Below are 25,620 nucleotides of genomic sequence, written 5' to 3'. Positions count from 1 at the left end.
TGGGGGCTAGATGTGTCTTGCACCCGTATTTGTATTGGTGGGGGCTGTAACGCGGTGACTTGCAAGCATAACTATGGAATACATGGCCACATTTCAACTGAATTTAGCGCATATATGACATAGTATATGAAAAAATTACTATTTCGTTACGACACCTCTAGAAGCCTCGGAGTAAGGACGGTGGTGTGGGATAGGACAGGGAGAGGGTGAAGTGTGAAAGCAATCGAAATCGAACCATGTTAGTTCAAAAATGGTTCTGAGCACTATGGGACTTAACTGCTGCGGTCATCAGTGCCCTAGAACTTAGAACTACTTAAACCTAACTAACCTAAGGACATCACACACATCCATGCCCGAGGTAGGATTCGATCCTGAGACCGCAGCAGTCGCGCGGTTCCAGACTGTAGCGCCTAGAACCGCTCGGCCACTCCGGCCGGCCGAACCATGTCAGTGTCTGGCCCCTAGCCTTCTTGGCTGCTTGTAACAGACGAAACTTCTGAAAAACTAAAAGCTCAGCTTATGAAATACTATGAAGCTGGTTATGTTTATCGCATAGGTTGAAAAACCCCAGTGGTGGTTACACTCCCAGCCTCTCAAAACTAGCTGCAGGCAAACCACTTCTTTAAGATCCATCTCTTAAATTTCAGTTGCGTGCAAAGTTAAGTGGATAACGCGAAATTGTGGCCCGTGTGATGGACCTTAAAGTGGGGAATTTCCATAAATCTGAATTTGATTGACGCTATGTGACTGGAATAATTTATTTGCATGTGATTTACTATGATTGAAAGTATCTGCCTCACCAAAGGTTTATTGCACCTAACTTGATATAGTGAACGCACCAAACAGAAACATTGATTAGTTAAAATTCACAAACACATCAATTAAGAACATCTAAATTCAGGATGAAAACCGTGACAATTCTGAAACTTCCTGGCAGATTAAAACTGTGTGCCCGACCGAGACTCGAACTCGGGACCTTTGCCTTCCGCGGACAAGTGCTCTACCATCTTTTTTTTCCGTTCGCTTTTGTTCGTTGCATCTGCTCGGGGCAGACGTCGTAAGACATCCGTGTAAGCTCGTTGTTGATCGATTAACTCAGTTTTTTTTTTATTACAGAGGGCATCCAACCCTCTGACTCCATCTGAGCTACCGAAGCACGACTCACGCCCGGTACTCACAGCTTGCCAGTATCTCGCCTCCTACCTTCCAAACTTTACAGAAGCTCTCCTGCGAACCTTGCAGAACTAGCACTCCTGAAAGAAAGGATACTGCGGAGACATGGCTTAGCCACAGCCTGGGGGATGTTTCCAGAATGAGATTTTCACTCTGCAGCGTAGTGTGCGCTGATATGAAACTTCCTGGCAGATTTCTTCTGTAAAGTTTGGAAGGTAGGAGACGAGATACTGGCAGAAGTAAAGCTGTGAGTACCGGGCGTGAGTCGTGCTTCGGCAGCTCAGATGGTAGAGCACTTGCCCGCGAAAGGCAGAGGTCTCGAGTTCGAGTCTCGGTCGGGCACACAGTTTTAATCCGCCAGGAAGTTTCATATCAGCACACACTCCGCTGTAGAGTGAAAATCTCATTCCGTGACAATTCTGTTTCCAAACTCAGGCGTGATTTCAAGTAAATGGCAGTGTCATTTACCTATCTACGAATTTGCTACTTGCCCACTTGAGAATGTACACTCAAACAAGTACAACGATAATTGCACGCTATATAACCCTACAAATTTGTGACAAACAGTGAGTGGGACTAGGCGACTAGTCGCAAAAATTCTCACATTCGTACAAGCGCTATGAACTTGACTCAGGTGATCATTCTGGATCCCAAAGGTGCGGGAAATCCAATTGACCTCTCTGCCGGTGCTGCGAATTATTCTCATCGTGGCTATGAATGCGTTGCGCCGCTCTTTACACTGTAGAAGAGCTGGCCCTTCTGATGACGACGTCGTCAGCACCCTATAGGACTTCTGAGATGTTGCAGACCCAACCACGATGCAACGCCAAGTCGATCCGTCCTCCGTCGCTGCCGTCCACGGATTTCATCAGGACACCTCCGCGACCAAACACCTTGTGCCTTCTCTCGTGGCCCTCACCTACGCGTTCTTAATTCCTTCCTGCCAAAGCTGCGCCAGTTGCCAATTGCAGAGTTTAGAAGCACTGCTGCCCAATCGCGAGAACTCCCTCCAACTAGAGAATCACCCCAAAATGAAATGAGCGTTTGGCATCATTGGCCGGGAGGCCGTTTGCGGGGCAGGTCCGGCCGCCTTGGTGCAGGTATTATTACATTCGACGCCACATTGGGCGACCTGCGATGAAATGATGGTGAAGACAGCACAACACCCAGTCCCTGAGCTGAGAAAATCCCCGACCCAGCCGGGAATCGAACCCGGGCCCGTAGGACGGCAATCCCTCACGCTGACCACTTTTTTTGTTTGTTGTTGATCTTATTTTGTTCTATATTGTTCGTTGAATTTGTTCGTGGCGCACGTCCGATGACACCTGTTCTCTTTTTTTTTTTTTTTTTTTTTTTTTTTTTTTTTTTTTTTTTTTTTTATTCTTTGTTGATCTCATTTTGTTCGAGTTTGATCGTTGCATCTGCTCGGGGAGGACATCGTAAGACATCTGTTTAAGTTCCTTGTTGATCGATTAACTCCGTTTTTTTTTATTACAGAGTGCTGCTAACCCTCTGACCGGACACGCTGAGCTACCGTGCCGGTTCCACTCAGCTATGGGGCAGCAGATGCCAATCTCAACATGAACATCTCCCCTACTGCCAAAAAACATTGACCCCGAGAGCTGCTCTTCTGACGTCACACACTGTTAAGCCAATCACGCGGTGCCCCGCCTATACCATTAGCCTCACACATCAAGGCTCCAGAAAGAAAGCTAGAGCCGCTGCGAGGCTACACTTTGTTTCCCGTACCCCGCGCTTTCTATAAGGAGTAGACGACTGTCTTCTAAGGAGGTCCACGAAACACGGAAAGGCGAACCCGCGTCGTGCACACTGCTTGCTGACTGTACATTAGCTTGTGCAGTTGCATAGGTGGACAATGGCTGCCGGCCTGAGTGGCCGAGCGGTTCTAGGCGCTACAGTCTGGAACCGCCCCACTGGACCGGCGTTCCGGCCTCCGTTCTATAAGAATTCGCCACCCCAGTAGCCGGTCCTAGCTCCTGATTGACCCATTTGGCCAACGCGTTCCCTGCCCGCCGTTTCAAAGCAGGTGCGTCGTTTACTCGCGCGCGCACCTCAAACATTCACAGCCCAGCGATCCCATCACAGTGTTACTAAAGGAAAGAAACGACAACTACGTAGAGCACCGTTCTCCTAGTCGCAGTAATTCCATCTCATCAATAAAAGTTCTCCTACCGGTTTACTCTGACTTACAAAATCACATTCTAATTTTGTTGTTTGCACGTGGGAGATAAAGTAAAAAATATAAAAATATTGTAGAGGTTCACATCTACGTGATTACTCTGCTATTCACAATAAAGTGGCTGGCAGAGGGTTCAATGAACCACCTTCAAGCTGTCTCTCTACCATTCCACTCTCGAACGGCACGCGGGGAAAAGGAGCACTTAAATTTTTCTGTGCGAGCCCAGATTTCTCTTCTTTTATAGTGATGATCATTTCTCCCTACGTAATTGGGTGCCAACAGAATGTTTTCGCAATCGGAGGAGAAAACTGATGATTCAAATTTCATGAGAAGATCCCGTCGCGACGAAAAACGCCTTTGCTTTGATGATTGCCACTCCAATTCATGTATCGTGTCTGTGACACTATCTCCTCTATTTCGCGATAATACAAAACGAGCTGCCCTTCTTTGTACTTTTTCGATGTCATCCGTCAGTCCCACCTGATGCGGATCCCACACCGCACAGCAGTACTCGAGAATAGGGCGGACAAGCGTGGTGTAATCAGTCTCTTTAGTGGACCTGTTGCACCTTCCAAGTGCTCTGCCAATGAATCGAAGTCTTTGGTTTGCTCTGCCCACAATATTATCTGTGTGATCGTTCAAATTTAGGTTATTTGTAATTCTAATACCTAAGTATTTAGTTGAATTTACAGCCTTCAGATGTGTGTGATTTATCGCGTAATCTAAATTTAGCTGATTTCTTTTAGTAATCACGTGAATAACTTCACACTTTTCCTGATTCAGGGTCAATTGCCACTTTTCGCACCATACACATATCTTATCTAAGTCATTTTGCAAGGAGTTTTGATCATCTGATGACTTTACAAGACGGTAAATGACAGTATCATCTGCAAACAATCTAAGACGGCTACTCAGATTGTCTCCTATGTCGTTAATATAGATCAGGAACAACAGAGGGCCTATAACAGTTCCTTGGGGAACGCCGGATATTGCTTCTGTTTTACTCGATGACTTTCCGTCTATTACTACGAACTGTGACCTTTCTGAAGGAAATCACGAATCCAGTCGTACAACTGAGGCGATACTCCGTAGGCACGTAGTTTGGTTAGAAGTTTGACATCCCCTGTCGATAGCTTCAAGTTTTGTATTAAATTAATATTAAAATGAAACTGTAAAGGACTTTTAGTACGCAATTTGTGTACCACTGGTACGTTTGTAGTAACGTCTAAATGTAAGAAAGGTTTGATTTTACGCTATAGACTAGACACCTTTTTCCAAGACTGGGATGAATTGGTAACCAAGCAACAGTGAGTAATCAGCAAGTGGCATTTGTTCCATCCACCCGCAGCTGAAAGGTGACAGCACACAACTGTTGTAGAGGGTACGGTGGTTTCCATAGCCATGGGTGAGACACCACCATTAGGCCAGTATTATACTATCAAATTTCTTTGTGAAAGATTTGATCAAAGATGTGATCAAATATTCCGTCAAATATATTTGACAAAGTTCTTTGACGTAGCGCTAGAAAGGGTGTTACACTGTCATCATATTTTTCGTCAAAGTTCAAGATGGCTGACAACAACAACTTGTTATTCACCGCAGCAGTTGCATGTACCACAATTGCACTGTGTGCACATGCGGAAGAGAAGCGGGGGAAAAAAAAAGTAAACATACCTGGGTGAAGCCGTGGGTTTTACGACGACACGATAAAAGCATTCAACAAAACTTGTTACGTGAGCTTATAGTGGATGACGTCAAGTCGTACATCAATTACTTAAGAATGGATGTGTATACATTTCTGTATGTGCTCAGTGAAGTGTGTCCTCATATCACAAAGCACAATATTCACTTAAGAACCGCTACATTTGCAGAAGACAGGCTCACTGTAACATTCCGATTCCTTGCTACAGGAGAGGGTCAGGTTAGGTTAGGTTAGGTTAGGTTAGGTCAGGTCAGGTCAGGTCAGGTCAGGTCTGCAATCTTCTTAATCTATTTTTGTATTCAGCGTGCCTCACGTTGTAAAGCGCCTCATCAGCTTCATACATCTCTATTAATTTTGTAGTTGTCGGCACACGCCAATTGTATTTACCGGCAATGTTTATTAAAACACTACAGACGACAGAATGCTGCAGCGATGCTAGCGCTCCATGTGGTAACACGTCACATCGCTGTGAACAGAAGACAAGCGACTTCTTTGATCAAATCTACAGCGAGGCCCTAGATTTGATCAAATATTGGACGATATTTGATCAAGTTCCCTATTACACTATCAAATATCTTTGACAAAGATATTGGACAAAGATATTTGACAGTGTAATAACGGCCTTACCGATGTGGTACGTGTGCTGTGTATGTATGTGTATGTGTGTGTGTTTGTAGGCGGGCTTCACGGCGGTCCACCTGGCGGCGCAGAACGGCCACAACCAGGTGCTGGACGTGATGCGCTCCACGCAGTCGCTGCGCGTCTCCAGCAAGAAGCTCGGCGTCACCGCACTCCACGTGGCCGCCTACTTCGGACAGGCCGGTGAGTCAGACTGTCAAAGCCAAGAGCTGCTGGCGGAGTAAACCTCTATTCACTACCAGTGCCGGCCGGGGTGGCCGAGCGATTCTAGGCGCAACCGTCTGGAACCGCGCGACCGCTAAGGTCGCAGGTTCGAATCCTGTCTCGGTCATGGGTGTGTGTGATGTCCTCATGTTAGTTAGGTTCAAGTAGTTCTAAGTTCTGATGACCTCAGAAGTTAAGTCCCATAGTGCTCAGAGCCATTTGAACCATTCACTACCAGTTGCAAGCAACCAGTCACATCATCAGACATCATAAATTTATTTACACCAGCTTGTCCGGTATAATTCTCACAGCATTGACAAAATACAGGGTGTTTCAGAAGTGATGCACAATATTCAAGTATATGACGGGAATGATCATTCGACACAAAAAGTCTAGTAAATATGGCCTCTAAAACGCATACTTTACAAGCTGTGAGCAATTCTTGCTCTTCGATACTGTGAAACAAATCCCTTCTACTGCAAGCTCTTTGCTTTTCATATTTTGCGAAGTAGTAGTGTGGACCAAAACTAGAAAAAAATTTCCTGTAAACATGTGCTCTAAAATGCATACCTTAAAGGGGCCCTCACACGTTCGGTAATATTCTAAAACTGTCGCTGTATTGACCGTCTGAGGGCGCATATTGACGTGTTGTCAATACTAGAAACATTGACGAGCAGTATTGATGGACCTCAAAATATTCTCAGTATTGTCAGTATACAGGGTGGTCCATTGATAGTGACCGGGCCAAATTTCTCACGAAATAAGCATCAAACGAAAAAACTACAAAGAACGAGACTCGTGTAGCTTGAAGGGGAAAACCAGATGGCGCTATGCTTGTCCCGCTAGATGGCTCTGCCATAGGTCAAACGGATATGAACAGCGTTTTTATGAATAGGACCACCCATTTTTTATTACATATTCATTTAGTATGTAAAGAAATACGAATGTTTTAGTTGGACCACTTTTTTCGCCTTGTGACAGATGGCGCTGAAATAGTCACAAACATATAAGTACGCGGTATCTCGTAACATTCCACCAGTGCGGACCGTATTTGATTCGTGATACATTACCCGTGTTAAAATGGACCGTTTACCAATTGCGGGAAAGGTCGATAACGTGTTGATGTGTGGCTATTGTGATCAAAATGCCCAACGGGCGTGTGCTATGTATGCTTCTCGATATCCTGGACGACATCATCCAAGTGTCCGGACCGTTCGCCGGATAGTTTAAGGAAACAGTAAGTGTTCAGCCACATGTGAAACGTCAACCACGACCTGCAACAAATGATGATGCCCAAGTAGGTGTTTTAGCTGCTGTCGCGGCTAATCCGCACACTAGTAACAGACAAATTACGCGAGAATCGGGAATCTCAAAAACGTCGGTGTTGAGAATGCTACATCAACATCGATTGCACCCGTACCATATTTCTATGCACCAGGAATTGCATGGCGACGACTTTGAACGTCGTGTACAGTTCCGCCTCTGGGCACAAGAGAAATTACGGGACGAGACAGATTTTTTGCACGCGTTCTATTTAGGGACGGAGCGTCATTCACCAACAGCGGTAACGTAAACCGGCATAATATGCACTATTGGGCAACGGAAAATCCACGATGTCTGCGACAAGTGGAACATCAGCGACCTCGGCGGGTTAATGTATGGTGCGGCATTGTGGGAGGAATGATAATTGGCCCCTATTTTATCGATGGCAGGCTAAATGGTGCAATGTATGCTGATTTCCTACGTAATGCTCTACCGCTGTTAATACAAGATGTTTCACTGTATGACAGAATGGCGATGTACTTCCAACATGATGGATGTCCGGCACATAGCTCGCATGCGGTTGAAGCGGTATTGAATAGCATATTTCATGACAGGTGGGTTGGTCGTCGAAGCACCATACCATGGCCCACACGTTCACCGGATCTGACGTCCCCGGATTTCTTTCTGTGAGGAAAGTTGAAGGATAGTTGCTATCGTGATCCACCGACAACGCCTGGCAACATGCTTCAGCGCATTGTCAATGCATGTGCGAACATTACGGAAGGCGAACTACTCGCTGTTGAAAGGAATGTCGTTACACTTATTGCCAAATGCATTGAGGTTGACGGACATCATTTTGAGCATTTATTGCATTAATGTGGTATTTAGAGGTAATCACGCAGTAACAGCATGCGTTCTCAGAAATGATAAATTCACAAAGGTATATGTATCACATTGGGATAACCGAAATAAAATGTTCCAACGTACCTACGTTCTGTATTTTAATTTAAAAAACTTGCCTGTCGCCAACTGTTCGTCTAAAACTGTGAGCCATATGTTTGTGACTTTTTCAGCGCCATCTAGCACAAAGTGGTCCAACTAAAACATTCATATTTCTTTAAAAAAGAAGCAGTTGATATCCGTTTCACCTATGGCAGCGCCATCTAGCGGGCGAGCCATAGCGCCATCTGGTTTCCCCCTTCAAACTAGACAAGTTTCGTTCTTTGTAGTTTTTTCGTTTGACGCTTATTTCGTGAGATATTTGGCCCGGTCGCGATCAATGGACCACCCTGTATACTGAACGTGTGAGGTATTTTACTGACGGTTTAACAATATTCAGATGTCGACAGAGTTTGGGGAACCAGGCAGGCCGTGTTAGTGTGCACTGCTTAATTTTCAATACGCCTTTGTGTTATAGACCATACCTCAGATTGGTTTTTACGGAGTCTTTTAACACATAGGAATTTTAATACGCCTATGCAGGGGTAATCATTGCATATACTACTTTACGATGGCTGACGGAGGATCCCCTATGACACCGCTTACTTCATTAAGTTGAGAATATAGTGCAGATTGATGTATTACACAGCAATTTTTAGAAACGCTCCCATTTCGAAAATTGCGTCATATATGTTCAATGACTTGTAAGAGGTCTGCGAAATACACGTCAGTGTCACCAAATTACCACAAACCGTAAAAAAACTGTTTTACATTAATTGTCTGAACAGTCCCTTGCCAGGCAGATATAGCTGCTTCACAGGTTTTTACTAATTGTGCTAGCTGATATTACAGAACTGAACTTGCAGCATTAAAACGACCTACCTGTCGCAAGAAATCTCTAAGTTACTGCCTATCTCGTGACGACTGCGATTTCCTCTCTCATTAACGTAATTTGCTTCTCCGTTTTATCTCGTATCAGCGCTAATAACTTCACGTACGGTGCGGGCACATCGGAAAATAATTTATGAAATCTTTCGGGTCCGTGGTTCGGACTTCAGACAGTAAATTAACACGTGACCAGACGTTTCTTTCTTTTTTTTTTTCAACATGCTCGGACCCATTTCGTCTGTTTCCATGTTTTCTCTTGCTTGTAAGCTACATCTAATATAGCTGCACCACACGCTTTCATTTGGGTGTTAGACATCTTAACCTTCGAAAATCGCGTTATCTGCTGACAATTTTTTCGATGTTATTGATAGTGTGATGTCGCTTCAACATATTTAAGGTTTTACAAACTAGAATTGTCTCTAAGTATTGAACGCATGCAGGCCCCTTAATAGCTATCGACACTTGCTCATCTTCGCTACTTTGAAACACAGCTCTTCTAATGAACAAGTGCTCATAACTTTTAAGGTATGCATTTTAGAGCATACGTTTACTGGACATGTTTTCCTTGTTTTGCTCCGTACTATCTCTTCCCAAAATATGGAAAGCAAAGAGCTTGCAGTAAAAGAGATCTCTTTCACAGTATCGAAGGTAAAGAATTGCTCATAGCTCTTAAGGTATGCGTTTTAGAGCCCCTGCTTACTTGACTTTTTTGTTTCAGAAGATCATTCCTGTCATGTTCTTGAATATGAACCATCATTTCTGAAACACCTTGTATACACTGATCAGTCAGAACTTATGACCACCTACCTAATAGACAGTATTTTCACTTTTTGGCACGGATAACGGCGGCGACGCGTCGTGGCATGGAAGCGGTGAGGCCTCGGTAGATCAATGGAGGGAGTTGGCAACACATGTGTACACACAAGTCACCTAATTGGCATAAATTCCGGGGAGGGGGCCGAGACTATCACTTTAAGAAGTCACGGTTGCAAAATACTAACACGAATCCTTTACAGAAGAGTGGAAAAACTGGTAGACGCGAACATCGGGGAAGATCAGTTAGGATTCAGAAGAAATGTAGGAACTCGCGAGGCAATATTGACCCTACGACTTCTCATAGAAGATAGCTTTAAAAAAGGCAAACCTGCGTTGATAGCATTTGTAGACTTAGAGAAAGCTTTTGACAATGTTGGCTGGAATACTCTTTCAAATTTTGAAGGTGGCAGGGGTAAGATACAGGGAGCCAAAGGCTATTTACAGTTTGTACAGAAACCAGATGGCAATTATAAAAGTCGAGGGGCACGAAAGGGAAGCTGTGGCTGAGAATAGAGTGAGACAGTGTTGTAGCCTATCCACGATGTTATTCAATCTGTATATTGCGCAAGCATTAAAGGAAACAAATGAAAAATTTGGACTAGGAATTAAAATCCAGGGAGAATAAATAAAAACCTTGAGTTTTGCCGATGACATTGTAAATCTGTCAGAGACAGCAAAAGATTTGGAAGAGTACGTGAACGGAATGGGCAGTGTCTTGAAAAGAGAATATAAGATGAACATCAACAAAAGCAAAACGAGAATAATGGCATGTAGTCGAATTAAAATCAGGTGTTGCTGAGGGAATTAGATTAGGAAATGAGGCTGTTAAGGTGGTAGATGAGTTGTCCTACATAGGTAGCAAAATACCTTATGGTGGTCGAAGTAGAGCGATATAAAATCCAGACTGGCGATAGCAAGAAACGCTTTTCTGAAGAAGAGAAGTTTGTTCACATCGAGTATAGATTTAAGTGTCAGGAAGTCTTCTGAAAGTTTTTGTACGGAGTGTAGCCAAGTGAAGCATGAACGATTAACAGTTTGGACCAGAAGAGAATAGAAGCTTTTGAAATATGGTGCTACTGAATACGCTGAAGATTAGATGGGTAGATCACGTAACTAATGAGGAGCTACTGAACGGAATTTGGGAGAAGAGAACATTGTGGCAGAACGTGACTAGAAGAAGGGATCTGTTGGTAGGACATATCCTGAGCAATCAAGGGATCACCAATTTGGTACTTTTAATAGTGTCAAAATCTGCAACTTTAATCATTAATTATTAGGATCGTAAGTCGCTATATAAATAGTTATTTCCAGAAAATGTTGTGTAAATTATACCTGGAAAGTAAATTAAATGAAGACAGTCGTAGTGAAATTCATTTGAACTCTACCCCGTTCTAGAAGGATCTGGTATCTGTGTGCGTAATACTGACAGAAATTTTAGGCGCCAAACGCGCCGTAAGAGTTTCAGTTGTTGTCGAGATTAGTCGATGTTACTGTAAAGTTATTTGTTTTATGTCTACCTGCTTAGCTGTGTAGTAACGTGTTCCCCTCCCATGCAAGCGGGTCCGGGTTCGATTCCCGGCCGGGTTGGAGATTTTCTCCTCTCGGGGACTGGCTGTTGTGTTGTCCTCATCATCATTTCATCCTCATCACCGGCGCGCAAGTCGCCCACTGTGGGTCGACTGAAATAAGACCTGCACTTGGCGGCCAAACTTCCCCGGATGGGACCTCCCGACCAACGGTGCCATACGCTCATTTCCATTTGTTTTTATTTGTGTTGTGTTGAAGTGCTGCACAATACATTTACTTAACACATGATGTTGTAGAAAGTGTCAAGAATTTATTAATAAATAAAGATGATGTCAAAAAGCAACAATATTCCAACGGATTTTACAGAAACAAGAAACCTTGGACCTGTTAATTGGAAAATATAAACAGGAACCGACACCCCAGACAACTAGACAGCTTTAACAAGAGAAGTAACATTTATCTGCTAGTACAGGGTGGCGCACGAAATGTGTTACCAATTGTTTCTTTCACAATTTACGACGCACATTAGATATCCCGCTGGGATCTCTACAGCAGTACCAGCAGAGCTTGGAAAAACAAATGAGTTACGAAATGACGTGTAATTCACGATACTGCCGCTAGGAGACTAGTAAGCAGCAATGGCTGACAATGGAAGACTGACGACACAGCAACGATCGGCAATTGTTACTTTTTCATGAAACGAAAAGCCTTGTTGTGACTCGGAGGCATTTTCTACAACTTTAACACACGATGGGTCCCTTGCAAGAAGACCATCCACAGGTTGTACGATAAATTTGTACAGGAAGGAACAGTATTGGAAGCGAAGCGACCTCGGCCTAAGCCTGTTTGTTCGCCCGAGAATACTGAAGCGATACGAGTTGCTGTACAGATAAGTCCCAAGAAATCGTGTAGAAAGGCAGCAGTGCAACTGTGAATATCCAGACGCTCCGTTCAACGCATTCTTAAAAGTGACCTCCATATGTGCCCATATAAGATGACCCGTGCGCAGAAGCTCACTGAAAAACACAAGCAGCAGATACTACTGTTTGCTCAGTGGGCGGAGGATAGGGAAGAAACTCTCAACAGTGTTTGGTTTGCAGACGATGCGCATTTTCATTTAGACGATGTGGATAACAAACAAAATGTACGCTTTTGGGCCACTGAAAACCCACCAGTGCTTCATGAACGACAACGTTATGCTCCGAGGATTACAGCGTGGGCAGCAATTTCCAGTCACGGACTTATTGGACCCTTTTTCTTTGGAGAAACTGTGAACAGCGAGCGTTATTTGAGCATGCTTCGCAATAGCCTCATTCCACAGCTTCTTGCTACTGCCTTGCACTTCAACACGCAGTTCAAATGGCTCTGAGCACTATGGGACTTAACATCTATGGTCATCAGTCCCCTAGAACTTAGAACTACTTAAACCTAACTAACCTAAGGACAGCACACAACACCCAGTCATCACGAGGCAGAGAAAATCCCTGACCCCGCCGGGAATCGAACCCGGGAACCCGGGCGTGGGAAGCGAGAACGCTACCGCACGACCACGAGCTGCGGACTTCAACACGCAGTGGTTCATGCAAGATGGAGCAAGGCCACATACTGCAAACACTGTGTTGGAGTTTTTACACGAGAATTTCGACATGCGGATCATTTCACTCAAGTTTCCAGGTCGCTTCAATGACGGACAAAACTGGCCCCCAATAGTCCAGACCTCAATGCATGTGACTTTTTTCTTTGGGGGTACCTAAAGGAAAAAATTTTCCCGAAACGTCCACGTGATTTAATGGAGCTCAGAGGACTTATTCTTCAAGCTTGCAGTGAAATTACGGAAGACATGTGCCGTAGGGTAATCACTAACTTCAATGTTCGTTTGAAGGAAGTTAGGAAACGAAATGGTGGACATATTGAGTATGTGCTGAGTTAGAATAAAGCTCCATGGACGGCTCTTCATTGTAGTATATTTTCCTTTCAGATTGTATTGACAATAAAGTTTATATTCAAAAACAAAATGGTAACACATTTCGTGCGCCACTCTGTATAATGTTTCTGCCTTTATGAAATTAAATAAACGTCCATAACGCTTGAACAACTAGTTCTACGTAGGATATTTACTATCTGTACATCTACGAATATTTTGATGGTAAGTGATATATAACATTGCAATAAGCAACAGCTAAAATTTTCCCGCGGAGGTATTGACCGTCGTCTCTTCCAGTGGGGTAAATGTATTGACAGTTATGGCGATTACGTTTGAAATAGTATGCAGTTCACATACTTTTTTTCATCAATCTGTCTTTTATTCGGCTGGCTCCTATACATAACTGAGATGACACTGACTTTCACTTCATATTTATTCCTCATGAATGCTTTACATGTTCAGCTTGCTTGTTTTCTGTCGCTACAGACTTCGCAACTCAGATGGGCAAGCTATAAGGGCTAAGAGCGGCCTCAAAAAAGTCACACGTGGCAGGGACTGATCGACTAACACAGGCATTCGAGTACTGAACGACTCACTATAAACGATTACTGGACGCTGACTGACCGTCAGCAGCTCTCACCCATTAGTCACTCTTGCCTTTCTCGATCCATCGGAATTTGTCAATTGAAGTTTATTACCATTTTACTGATCTTGTGTTGAGACGTTAGGTCCTTTTCATTTATGGAAGACAGACGCTACAGGAAAACGGCAGTAAATTTCAGGCGAGATAACTAAATCCATAACATTACAAAAGGCCTGGTAACTGTGAGATTTAGCTTCCAACAAAGTACACTTGCGTCCGTAAGCTGAGGGATGTTATACGTCGACGAATCAGTATCAGGCATGTCATAAAGGTGCAGTGAGAACATCGTGTCACATTCCGGAGTGCCATGGTAATTGATATGCATGTGCATTGCCCCTCTGGTGACAGCATTCTTAAGGTTGATACGGGGTGTAAAGACCACGCACTATCTGATCAAACGTCACTGGAGACCCTTATGTAATGCTGAGTTGACCACTAGGCTCAGCAGTGGCAGGCCAGTCAGTGTAAAACTAAATGGGAAGTACTGTGTTGCCAGTATAGAAGAGGTGACAACAGAAAGGTTCACTCAGGAGAGTTCAGTGACTTGGACTGTGGATCATTAATTGAGTGTCACCTGAGTAACAGATCCACCAGAGACACTTCAAACCCTCTAAAGCTGAAGTCACTGGTGATGTGATTGTCAAGCACAAAGGAACAACCCCAGCTAAACCAAGTTCAGGCAGCCCTGATCTACTGACAGCAGGTTCGATCAAGTACTGTGGTGGGTGGTTGTAAAAAATCAAATGAAGTCAGTGAAAGAAATCACTCATGAGTTCCAGAGTGCTACCTGTGCTGGAGTAAGCTGTCGCCAGCACACTGGTCGGCAAAGACGTAACTCGAAGATAGATTAGTAGGTGCTGGATCAAGCGTGTCTATCTCGAGAGATGCCAGAGACAGATTCACAAGCAATAGGCCGCCAACGCCCTCTCGACATCATGTATTTAAGCCGCAGCTGCTGACCGGCGGGGGGGGGGGGGGGGGGGGGGAGGCCGCACTGACTGACTGACACTCCAGTCTGGCATCTGTCAGTTAGTTGCAGTGCGGGCTGAATTCACGTCACCCGCTATGACAGTGCATAGCGTCAGATTTGTGCCTATAGCAAGTTTGCCAATATCGTCTGCAAGAGGACTACTACTGAAGAGCTTGTACCACAACTCATGGACTCTATTCATGTTGAGTACACTACTGGCCATTCAAATTGCTACACCAAGAAGAAATGCAGATGATAAGCGGGTATTCATTGGACAAATATATTATACTAGAACTGACATGTGATTACATTTTCATGCAATTTGGGTGCATAGATCCTGAGAAATCAGTACCCAGAACAACCACCTCTGGCCGTAATAACGGCCTTGATACGCCTGGGCATTGAGTCAAACAGAGCTTGGATGGCGAGTACAGGTACAGCTTCCCATGCAGCTTCAACACGACACCACAGTTCATCAAGAGTAGTGACTAGCGTATTGTGACGAGCCAGTTGCTCGGCCCCCAGTCACCAGACGTTTACAATTGGTGGGAGATCTGGAGAATGTGCTGGCCAGGGCAGCAGTCGAACATTTTCTGTATCCAGAAAGGCCTGTACAGGACCTGCAGCATGCGGTCTTGCAATATCCTGATGATATGTAAGGTTTTGCAGGGATCGAATTAAGGGTAGAGGCACGGTTCGTAACACATCTGAAATGTAACGTCCACTGTTCAAAGTGCCACCAATGCGAACAAGAGGTGACCGAGACGTGTAAACAAATGTCACCCCATACCATCACGCCGGGTGGTACGCCAGTAAGGCGATGACGAATACACGCTTCCAATGTGCGTTCACCGCGATGTCGCCAAACACGGATGCGACCATCATGAACAGAACCTGGATTCATCCTAAAAAATGACGTTTAGCAATTCGTGCACCCAGGTTCGTCGTTGAGTATACCATCGCAGGCGCTCCTGTCTGTGATGCAGCGCCAAGGGTAACCGCAGCCATGGTCTCCGAGCTGATAGTCCATCCTGCTTCAAACGTCGTCGAACTGTTCGTACAGATGGTTGTTGTCTTGCAAACGTCGCCATCTGTTGACTCAGGGATCGACACGTGGCCGCACGATCCGTTACAGCCATGCGGATAATATGCCTGTCATCTCGACTGCTAGTGATACGAGGCCGCTGGGAGCCAGCACGGCGTTCCGTATTTCCCTCCTGAACCTACTGATTCCATATTCTGCTAACAGTCATTGGATCTCGACCAACGCAAACAACAATGTCGCGATACGATAAACCGCAATCGCAATACGCTACAATCCGACCTTTATCAAAGTCGGAAACGTGATGGTACGCATTTCTCCTCCTTACACGAGGCATCACAACAACGTTTCACCAGGCAACGCCGGTCAACTGCTGTTTGTGTATGAGAAATCGGTTGGAAACTTTCCTCATGTCAGCACGTTGTAGGTGTCGCCACCGGTGGCAGCCTTGTGTGAATGCTCCGAAAAACTAATAATTTGCATATCACAGCATCTTCTTCCTGTCGGTTAAATTTCGCGTCTGTAGCACGTCATATTCGTGGTGTAACAATTTTAATGGCGAGTAGTGTAGCTGCTATCTATTCACGTAAATAAAGAACCGTGTAAGTCCACGAGTGCATTTGTGTCGTATAAAGATGGTACCGGCCACCCATAACAACATCCTCTCCCTTACTCCCTTGGTACAAAACCCTACACTACAAGTGGTCCACCTAGCACAGTGACTGTGTGCAGAGAGATAAAAAGAACAGGGTACAGTGGTCGATCAGCTGCTCACAAAACACACATTTCTGTAGTCGATGCTAGGTGACATTTGATGTTCTGTAAAGAGCTTCCCCTGTGATCAGTGGATAACTGGAACTAGTGATCTGGAGTGATCAATCGCGCTGTGCTCTTGGCCTCCGCGATAGCCGCACGCATTTGCACGACGCTTCCGCGATCTGGGGAGACGTTGCGGCCGCGGATCGAATCCACCCAGCGGATCAACGATGACGGCCGTTGTGTTAGCCAGCGTGGATGTGGATTTTCGGCAGTTTCCCACGTCCTTCTAGGTCACTACCGAGCTGTCCGCCCCGACAGCAAGCCGGCACGGTAGTTCAGCGTGTTCGGTCAGAGGGTTAGCTGCTCTCTGTAATAAAACAACTGAGTCAAACCGATCAACAACGAACTTAAACGGATCTCTTAGGAGGTCCGCCCCGAGCAGATGCAACGAACAAAATCGAACAAAATGAGATTAAAAAAAAAAAAAAACTGAGTGGTCAGCGTGACGGATTGCTGTCCTACGGGCCCGGGTTCGATTCCCAGCTGGGTCGGGGATTTTCTCCACTCAGAAACTGGGTGTTATGTTGTCTTCATCATCGTTTCATCCTCATCCGTCGCGCAGGTCACCCAATGTGGCGTCGAATGTAGTAAGACCTGCACCAAGGCGGCCGGACCTGCCAGCAAGGGCCCTCCTGGCCAATGACGGCAAACGCTCGTTTCCATTGCTATCGAGCTCGTACCCACTTCCAACTTAAAGTACAAAACTCGCAAACATTTCGAAAACGTTTTCACACTTTCACACTGGCAGCACTAGACGCAAATATACGGGGTACACAATTTCCGTGGCAAATCCAGATTAACATGGCGATCCCCTGAAAATACCGGATAAGGTGAGGACAAAGAAGAAACGCGAGAGACGCTGTAGCTTGTGGGTGTTCGATGGAAGTGTTTGGTTTTCGCGAATACCTAGGGAACGTTACCAGCCATCATGTGTGCTGCCAACAGTGAAGTACAGAGAAGGTGCCGGCCGAAGTGGCCGCGCGGTTCTGGCGCTGCAGTCAGGAACCGCGAGACCGCTACGGTCGCAGGTTCGAATCCTGCCACGGGCATGGATGTGTGTGATGTCTTTAGGTTAGTTAGGTTTAACTAGTTCTAAGTTCTAGGGGACTAATGACCTCATCAGTTGAGTCCCATAGTGCTCAGAGCCATTTGAACCATTTTGAACAGAGAAGGTAGCGTTAAGATTTGATAGTGTCTTTCGTGGTTGTGATGTGACCCCTCATTGCTCGTGAGTAAACGTTAAATGCGGAAGGATATAAAGACATTTTCAGTTTTGTCTACTGCACACAGTAGAGGAAGAGTTCGGAGTCGATGGTTGTTTGTATCAGCATGACAATGCATCCTATCACAAAACAGCATCTGTGAGGCAATGATTTGACGACAGTAACACTCCTGAAATGGACTGGCCTGGCTCCGACCTGACACGATGGAGCACCTTTGAGATGAGACTGACCGTCGAGTTCGCTCCATACCTCAGCGTCCAACAGGACTACTTCTTCTGGTTTCTGTTCTGGAAGAAGAATGGGCTGCCATCCCCCCACGGACATTCAGAGCCCTCATTTCGAAGTGTCCCCCAGCGTAGTTCAAGTTGACATAAAGGTGAAGGCTGGACACACCCCATATTAACGTCCACAAGTATGTGTCCACAGACTTTTGATCAGATAGTGTACATGGCAGCATCAGATGCACTTCGGCTCTCCACAGAGTAGATCAGGCAGACCAGAATGACGTGCAGCAACATCCTGGGGCCCCTCTTAAACTCAACGATTGTCCATGGTGGCGGCCTACAACGTCCCGTATATGATCAGATCGACATTCTCGACGTCTGGTGCCCTAAAACTGGATGTAATCGTCCACCAGGCCACGTTCGTGCAGCTGAGTGTTGCCTCCTGTCATACGGAACCGATTACATATTCACAACGACAACCGTTTCAGACGCCATCCCTATTACTAGCAGACATCACAGTACACCTAGGGAAAAAGCAGTGACGTGCGCGCTCTTAGCAGAATATCCCTACAGTTGCCAACTGTACTTGATCTTTTTTTGGAATAACAACTCTCTTTATTTGACTCTGCTACTTGAAACTCAGAAGTGGACATCCCACACGGCCAGCTGGTATTGGAGCAAAACACGTGGTTGCTGCATAGGTTGGTCGCGGTTTTCCATAATTTTAATAAACACAACAAATACAAAACTTCCTGGCAGATTAAAATTGTCTGCCGGACCGAGACTCGAACTCGGGACCTTTGCCTTTCGCGGGCAAGTGCTCTACCATCTTTTTTTTTTGTTTTTTTTTTTTTTTGTTTTTTTTGGTAACATAAATGTGTGTACAGTCTCACCATCAGCAGCATTTCTTTTTTTATTTTCTTTTCTTTTTATTTATTTATTTATTTTTTTTTTTTGGAGCACAAGAGAAAGAAAACAAATAGGCTGCAGATAGAGAGCTATGTGTGAAAGGGATAAAATGTGTAAGGAGAAAAAAAAACTTAGAAGAGGAGGAGGAAAGAGAACTGAAATAAAATAGGAATACTTTCCGCGCCATGCTCCACTTTGGCGCGCCAGCAGAACAAAATGCATTCTATCATTGACCATTGAAGGGGAACGTGGGATCGTCCAGCCTTGGCTGGCACGGTTCGTTGAGATTCCAGCTTTGAGGCGGGTTCGTGAAAACGCTCTGTAAATAGTTCGCGAAAGTGGCCCGATAGTGTCGATGCCGGCGAAGGGTGTGGTGATACACTTGGAGGCGTGTCCAAAAGTCCGCCGGATCGACGATGTCGTCTCGGAAGAGGTAGTCGACAGCCATGCCACTGATCCATGTGATGGCGTGCCACTTAGCCGATGGAAAGTAGGTCGTGTCGGGATATATCATCATAGTGGGAGAAACGTGATGTGGTGGTACTCGGAGGTAGAAAGCCACAACCTTCTGTACGAGGGTCCAGACAGCTGCTGCTGGCCCACACTCAAAACGATGTAAATCTGTATCTTCGACATTGCACTTGAGGCACAGGGGTGAGTCCACCAGTGCGATGCGATGCAGTTTCTGTCTTGTAGTATACTTGCCGTTGACGAGAAGGTACCACATAGAGGTGGTGTCAGTGGTGTGATATGGTTGGTGGATCGTTTTCCAAACTGTAGGCCATGAAACCTGGGGGTGACGTGTTTCGACGGGGTTGCGGGGTGGAGACTTTCGGAGAAGGCGGTAGATGTCGCGGGTGGTCGTCTTCCTGGTCCTGGGGAGCTCGGTGCATATGTAGCTGTACTCCAAAAAGAAACGGCCGATATGTGACATCGGAGGTGGGATGTGTGCCAAAGACGTCGGTGGGCGTCTCGAAACAGGCGCGAGCTCGGTGGTCAACATTCCAGTAAAACTAGCATTTTGGCTTTTCCATAACCGGATCATAGTATTGGTGTAAAGTGCCGTTGTCCTGGCTCTCACATTAACCAGATCGAGGCCACCGTCCCGCTTCGGTAAGGTGAGAGCTTCATACTGGACTTTGAAGATGTGTCCTGAACAAATGAAATAGCCGAATGCCGCCTGTAACCTGGCCGCCATTGTCGCAGTGATGGGCAGAATCTGCGCTATATGGGGTATCCGAGCTGCCAGATGGGTATTGACGAAGGTGACTCTCTGGCACATATTCAGCGGGCGTAGTATGTGATTTTGTATGTTGGCCCGGATGCGTTGCAGCAGCGCACGAAAATTGATCGCCGAGGTGCGGCGAATGTCTCGCGTGTACACCAATCCGAGACAACGAATGGTGTCTACCAGTTGAAATGGAGCTACGCTGTCTGCGGGAAGGCCGCGGCCGATCTTCATGGCGCATGATTTTGCCACGTTCATAGCGCTCCCTGCCCCTGCACTGTAACGGGTAATCCACTGCATCGCAGCTTGTACTTCAGCCGCTGAACGTACGACGAGGGCCAAGTCGTCCGCGTAAGCTCGGCAGCGGAACATATGATCCCGGAGTGGAATACCTGTCAAACGTCGCCGTAATCCGCAAATGAGTGGCTCCATCGCAATGGCATAAAGTACCGTCGACAAAGGGCAACCCTGCCGTACTGAGCGTTCAATCCGTATAGGTTCTGTAAGTCTGCCGTTGACGAGAAGTCTGGACGTTGCTCCACGAAGGAGCCGCATAATCACTTGCGTGAACGTCGGGGGAATTGCCATTCGGTCCATCACTGCGTTGAGGAATGCATGATTTACGCGGTCAAACGCTTGTTTGAAGTCGATGGAGATTAAAGCGCCTGGCAGTCGCGAGTGTGTTGCCACAGCGATCACATCTCGATATTCACTGAGGGCCGTCTGTATATTACGATCGCCGCCTAAGGATGTTTGTTCGTGGGAGACAATGTCCCGTAATACATGTTTGAGTCGCACTGCCAGAAGGCGTGTGAAAATCTTGAAGTCCGAATTGAGTAACGTGATCGGCCGATAACTGTCGAGTCGTGTTCCTCCTGCGGGTTTCGGGACTGGTACAAGTAAGCCTTCCATGAACATTGGTGGCGGGTTCGCCGCGCCGGACAAAAGTTCCCAGTACATGTCCCTCCATCGTGGCATCATCAAATCTTGGAAGGTTCTGTAAAATTCGAGAGGTAAACCGTCCGGGCCGAGAGATCGATTCAGAGACCCCTTGGCCACAGCGCCCTGGACGTCGTCGGTGGTCACTTCAGCAGTCAGGAGGGTTGCAGCTGCTGCGTTTAGAGTACCAAGTGTCTCATGGGCAACCTCAGCAATGGCCTCTGCACCGGCAGGTACTTCTTGATAGAAAAGTCTATAGTGCGTTGTGAATGCATCCGCAATGGTAGCTTGATCTGAGCTACCCAAGCACGACTCACACCCCGTCCTCACAGCTTTACTTCCGCCAGTACCTCGTCTCCTACCTTCCAAACTTTACAGAAGCTCTCCTGCGAACCTTGCAGGACTGGCACTCCTGAGACAAAAGGATACTGCGGAGACATGGCTTAGCCGCAGCCTCGGGGATGTTTCCAGAATGACAACAAATACACATAACAGATTCTTTGGTCATCATTAATAAGTTTTCCTCCACTGTTTACAACAGTCTGCAACACTGGGGTAACTTTTTGATTCTGCGGTTTTAGAAATCGCATTTTCATCCGGAAAGGAAGTTCCTTGAAGGTTGTTCGATAGTGAGCGGAACGGTGAAAATCTGAGGGTGCAAGGTCAGGTGAATAAGGCGGGTGCGTAATGACTCCCCAACGCAACTCCCGTATAGTATTTTTTCACTCTAGAGGAATGCGGGCGGGGGTAGCTTCACTTCGCGCAGTCTTCCTCCCTTTCCTTTGATTAAGTATACAAGACGTCTCAGTTGCTGACAGTAAATGGCAGCCGTGATGGCTACACTTCGGGGAAGCAATTCCACCAGATGCATAACATTATCTTTCGTGACTGCGTGAAGGTCTTTGCACGGGGATTTGCTGCTTTGTCTGAGCTCAACCATTCCTTTTTTTTACCCTATCATAAAAGACACCATTTCTCGTCAGCAGTAACGATACACAATAGGAATGGTCGGTGTTGTTCACGAACCAAATGATGACGACAAGCACAGATGCACATATGACCATCCGCTGATTTTTCTGATTTTGTCTGAGAGCATGCAGAATATTTGCACACGATTTTTGAAGCTTCCTCGTTGTATGCAAATGTCGGGCGATGGTAGAATGATCACAGTTCATCACAATTGCTAATTCTCGCGCACACTGACGTGGATAATTGTGAATAAATGCGTTTAAACAATCTTCATCAAACGCCGACGGTCTTCCTGAATGTGCAGTCACTAATGCCAATACGACCCTTCTTAAAAAAGGAAAAAGCTTTTTCTTGCCGTTTTCTGTCGAATGGCATTATCCCCACACAGGGCGCAAAACGTTTCTGACTGCCTCCGCTGCCGTCTCCCTTCTACTGAACCCAAAACAGAACAATATGTCATAAATGTTCCGATTTCCCCGCTTGGCACTCTATTTTCTAGCGTCCACGGCTCCACTCACTATCTCCAAATGACAAAATGACAATGTGTAGACTCAAATAAGAACAGCGAACTAGAAATAAAAAGTGACAGTCTATAAATAAACTCATGGCAACCGGAATACCAACATGTAAAACAAAAACGCTTACGAACTTATGCGCCAACCTAATGAATACAGTCCGCAGCTCGTGGTCTCGCGGTCGCGTTCTCGCTTCCCGAGCACGGGGTCCCGGGTTCGATTCCCGGCGGGGTCAGGGATTTTCACCTGCCTCGAGATGACTGGGTGTTTGTGTTGTCCTCACCATTTCATCATCATTCATGAAAGTGGCGAGACTGGGCTGAGCAAAGGTTGGGAATTTGTACGGGCGCTGATAGCCGCGCAGTTGAGCGCCCCACAAACCAATCATCATCATCGTAATAAATTTAAGCTAATATTTTTTTGAAATTTGTTTTGAATTTACTGTAAAAAATAAAAAGTAATTCACATTTCTAAAAGTCAAAAATTAAAATGTATCTTTACTTCCAGTTTCAAGAATTTAAAATGTTTTTTGCACTATTCCTTTATTTTTTTAAAATTCAATTTGAAGGGCTATTGTGTTTGAAGAATCGACAAACTATTATTTTTTCTATTGCTTTTTAATTTGTTAGGAATTATTTACTTTCATGAACATTCATTCTTAAACTGTATGCCAGTAATTTACAATAATAATAAAAAAGAAAGCACATAACATGAATATACATTATAAACCAAAATATTGTTACCAGTGTCCACTGCCAGAATGAGTCCTGGTGGGCTTGCAGGCACCTGGCACGGTGAAAAAAAAAGTATGTAAGCGGCGTACAGACGAATGGGAACTGTTCTAGCAACAGCATGTGGCTTAAACGTGGAAATCCACTCACATAACCGAGTTTCACAACCGGCAGATTGTTGTGGCAAGCGCACGGGAACGAGCATCTCGTTTTTTTTTTCTTTATTGTTATTTTCATACCTTATACAGGTAGGCCATCAGCGGCAAACTACGCCGCTCTTCGGTCACAGATAGGACAAACGATACAATAGGAGACATCGAAAAACAGACATGGTGGATAAACAACAGTAGACATACAAAATTAAAATACACAGAGTCGTTCATAGGCGCAGTGTCCAAAGTAAAAATCGTTCAGAAACATGGACATGAACAGAGATGACAGAAATGACACACGCGAACGATGGAGCACAAACGATGAAACACTGGAACACGAAGACGAAGGCACACACAAACACTAGGCGATGATCTCTGGTGCGCGAATGTTCACTGTGTAGTGTAAGAGTCCGGGGACCTGCCAAAGGGGAAAAGGTGAGGGAGGAGGGAGAGGGGGAGGGTGTAGACGCCAGTGGCAGAGGAGTGGGGAGAGGAGGAAAGAAGGTAAAGGGGGTAAGGGAAGTCCGGGGGGAGAGAGGGGAGAGAAGGGAGAGAGGGTGCCCTTGGGAAAAACACAGGGGCGTAGGAAGGGGAAGATCAAAGTTGATAGGAGGGGTAGGTGGAGGGGATGAGGGCATCATTAGGGAGGGGGAGTTGGCGGAAGCCACCTTGGGCAAGGGGATGGAGAATGGAGAGATGGAGAGCAGGTGGGACGTGGGAATACAGGTGCGGCAGCGGATGGGGGTGGGAAAGGATGGGACAGGAAAATGGGTGAGGGTGATCAAGTTTGTGGGAGGTGTAGAGGATCCGTATCTGTTCGAGGAAAAGCAGGAGGTACGGGAATGGAATGAGGTCATACAGGATCTGTGTGGGGGAGGGGAGGGTGATGCAGTAGGCGAGGTGGAGCGCATGGCGTTTCAGGTTTTGAAGGGATTTGTAAAAGGTAGTAGGGGCGGAGATCCAGGGGGGATGGGCATAGCAGAAGATAGGGCAATTGAGGGATTTATAGGTGTCTAGAATGGTGGGGGAGGGGGGGGGGGGTCCAGACCTCATGTGTAGCCAGAAAGGAGCTTGAGGAGATGGAGTCGGGAGCGTGTCTTGGCTTGGATTGTCCGGAGATGGGGGCTCCAGGAGAGGCGACGGTCAAGGGTGACGCCAAGGTACTTGAGGGTGGGGGTGAGGGTGATAGGACGGACATAGATGGTAAGATAGAAATCAAGGAGGCGGAAGGAAGGGGTGGTTTTGCCTACAATGATCGCCTGGGCCTTGGAAGGACTGACCCTGACCAACCACTGGTTACACCATGTGGTGAACCGGTCAAGATGGGATTGGAGAATGTGTTGGGAGCGTTGCAGGGTGGGGGCGAGGGCAAGGAAGGCGGTGTCATCGGCGTACTGGAGAACGTGGATGGGGGGTGAAGGCGTTGACATGTCCGCCATATAGAGAAGGTAGAGAAGAGGGGAGACGACGGAACCTTAGGGCACACCGGCAGAGGGGTAGAAGGTGTAGGAATCCGTGTTAAGGATGGTGACATAGGAAAGAGTTGGGAAAGAAAGGACCCGATCAGACGGACGTAGTTGATAGGAAGGGCGAATGTTTGGAGCTTGAAGAGCAGCATCTCAAAACGAGTAAGCGAAATGGCGTCGAACGTCAGTGTCTTTGTACGGGACGCTGCGTAAAGCAGGGTAGGCAGCGATCTGGCGACACAGCACAATGCTGGTGCACGCACAACTCCAGAAAAATCGAAACACAGATAAAAATTATAATTCAAGCTTAGTATTTCGGATGTTTAATCATCATGGCGTATTACACCACATCACCAATAGATGACGCTATTAGTTTCATAGTACACCAAAGAACCAACAGATCGCATTGTTAGTGTTTTATAAGTCAGTGACAGATGTATTTTTTGGAAGTATACTTCAGTGACAGACTTAAGCGTCGCAATCTTATCTTTACAAATACAAACTAGCAGCCAATT

General features: G+C 46.0%; 1 protein-coding gene across 1 annotated transcript in view; it reads left to right on the top strand.

The window, feature by feature from the left end:
- LOC126416840 (serine/threonine-protein phosphatase 6 regulatory ankyrin repeat subunit A) overlaps positions 1-25,620 on the top strand; it is a 448,195-nt gene that overhangs the window by 183,956 nt on the left and 238,619 nt on the right. Inside the window, exon 11 of the mRNA XM_050084723.1 lies at positions 5,753-5,897. Coding sequence (XP_049940680.1) covers positions 5,753-5,897 — 145 coding nt within the window. The remainder of the gene's footprint in view (positions 1-5,752; positions 5,898-25,620) is intronic.

The sequence above is a fragment of the Schistocerca serialis genome, chromosome 8, assembly GCF_023864345.2.
Source record: "Schistocerca serialis cubense isolate TAMUIC-IGC-003099 chromosome 8, iqSchSeri2.2, whole genome shotgun sequence".
NCBI lineage: Eukaryota > Metazoa > Arthropoda > Insecta > Orthoptera > Acrididae > Schistocerca > Schistocerca serialis.
This window is presented reverse-complemented; position numbering and strand designations above follow the sequence as displayed.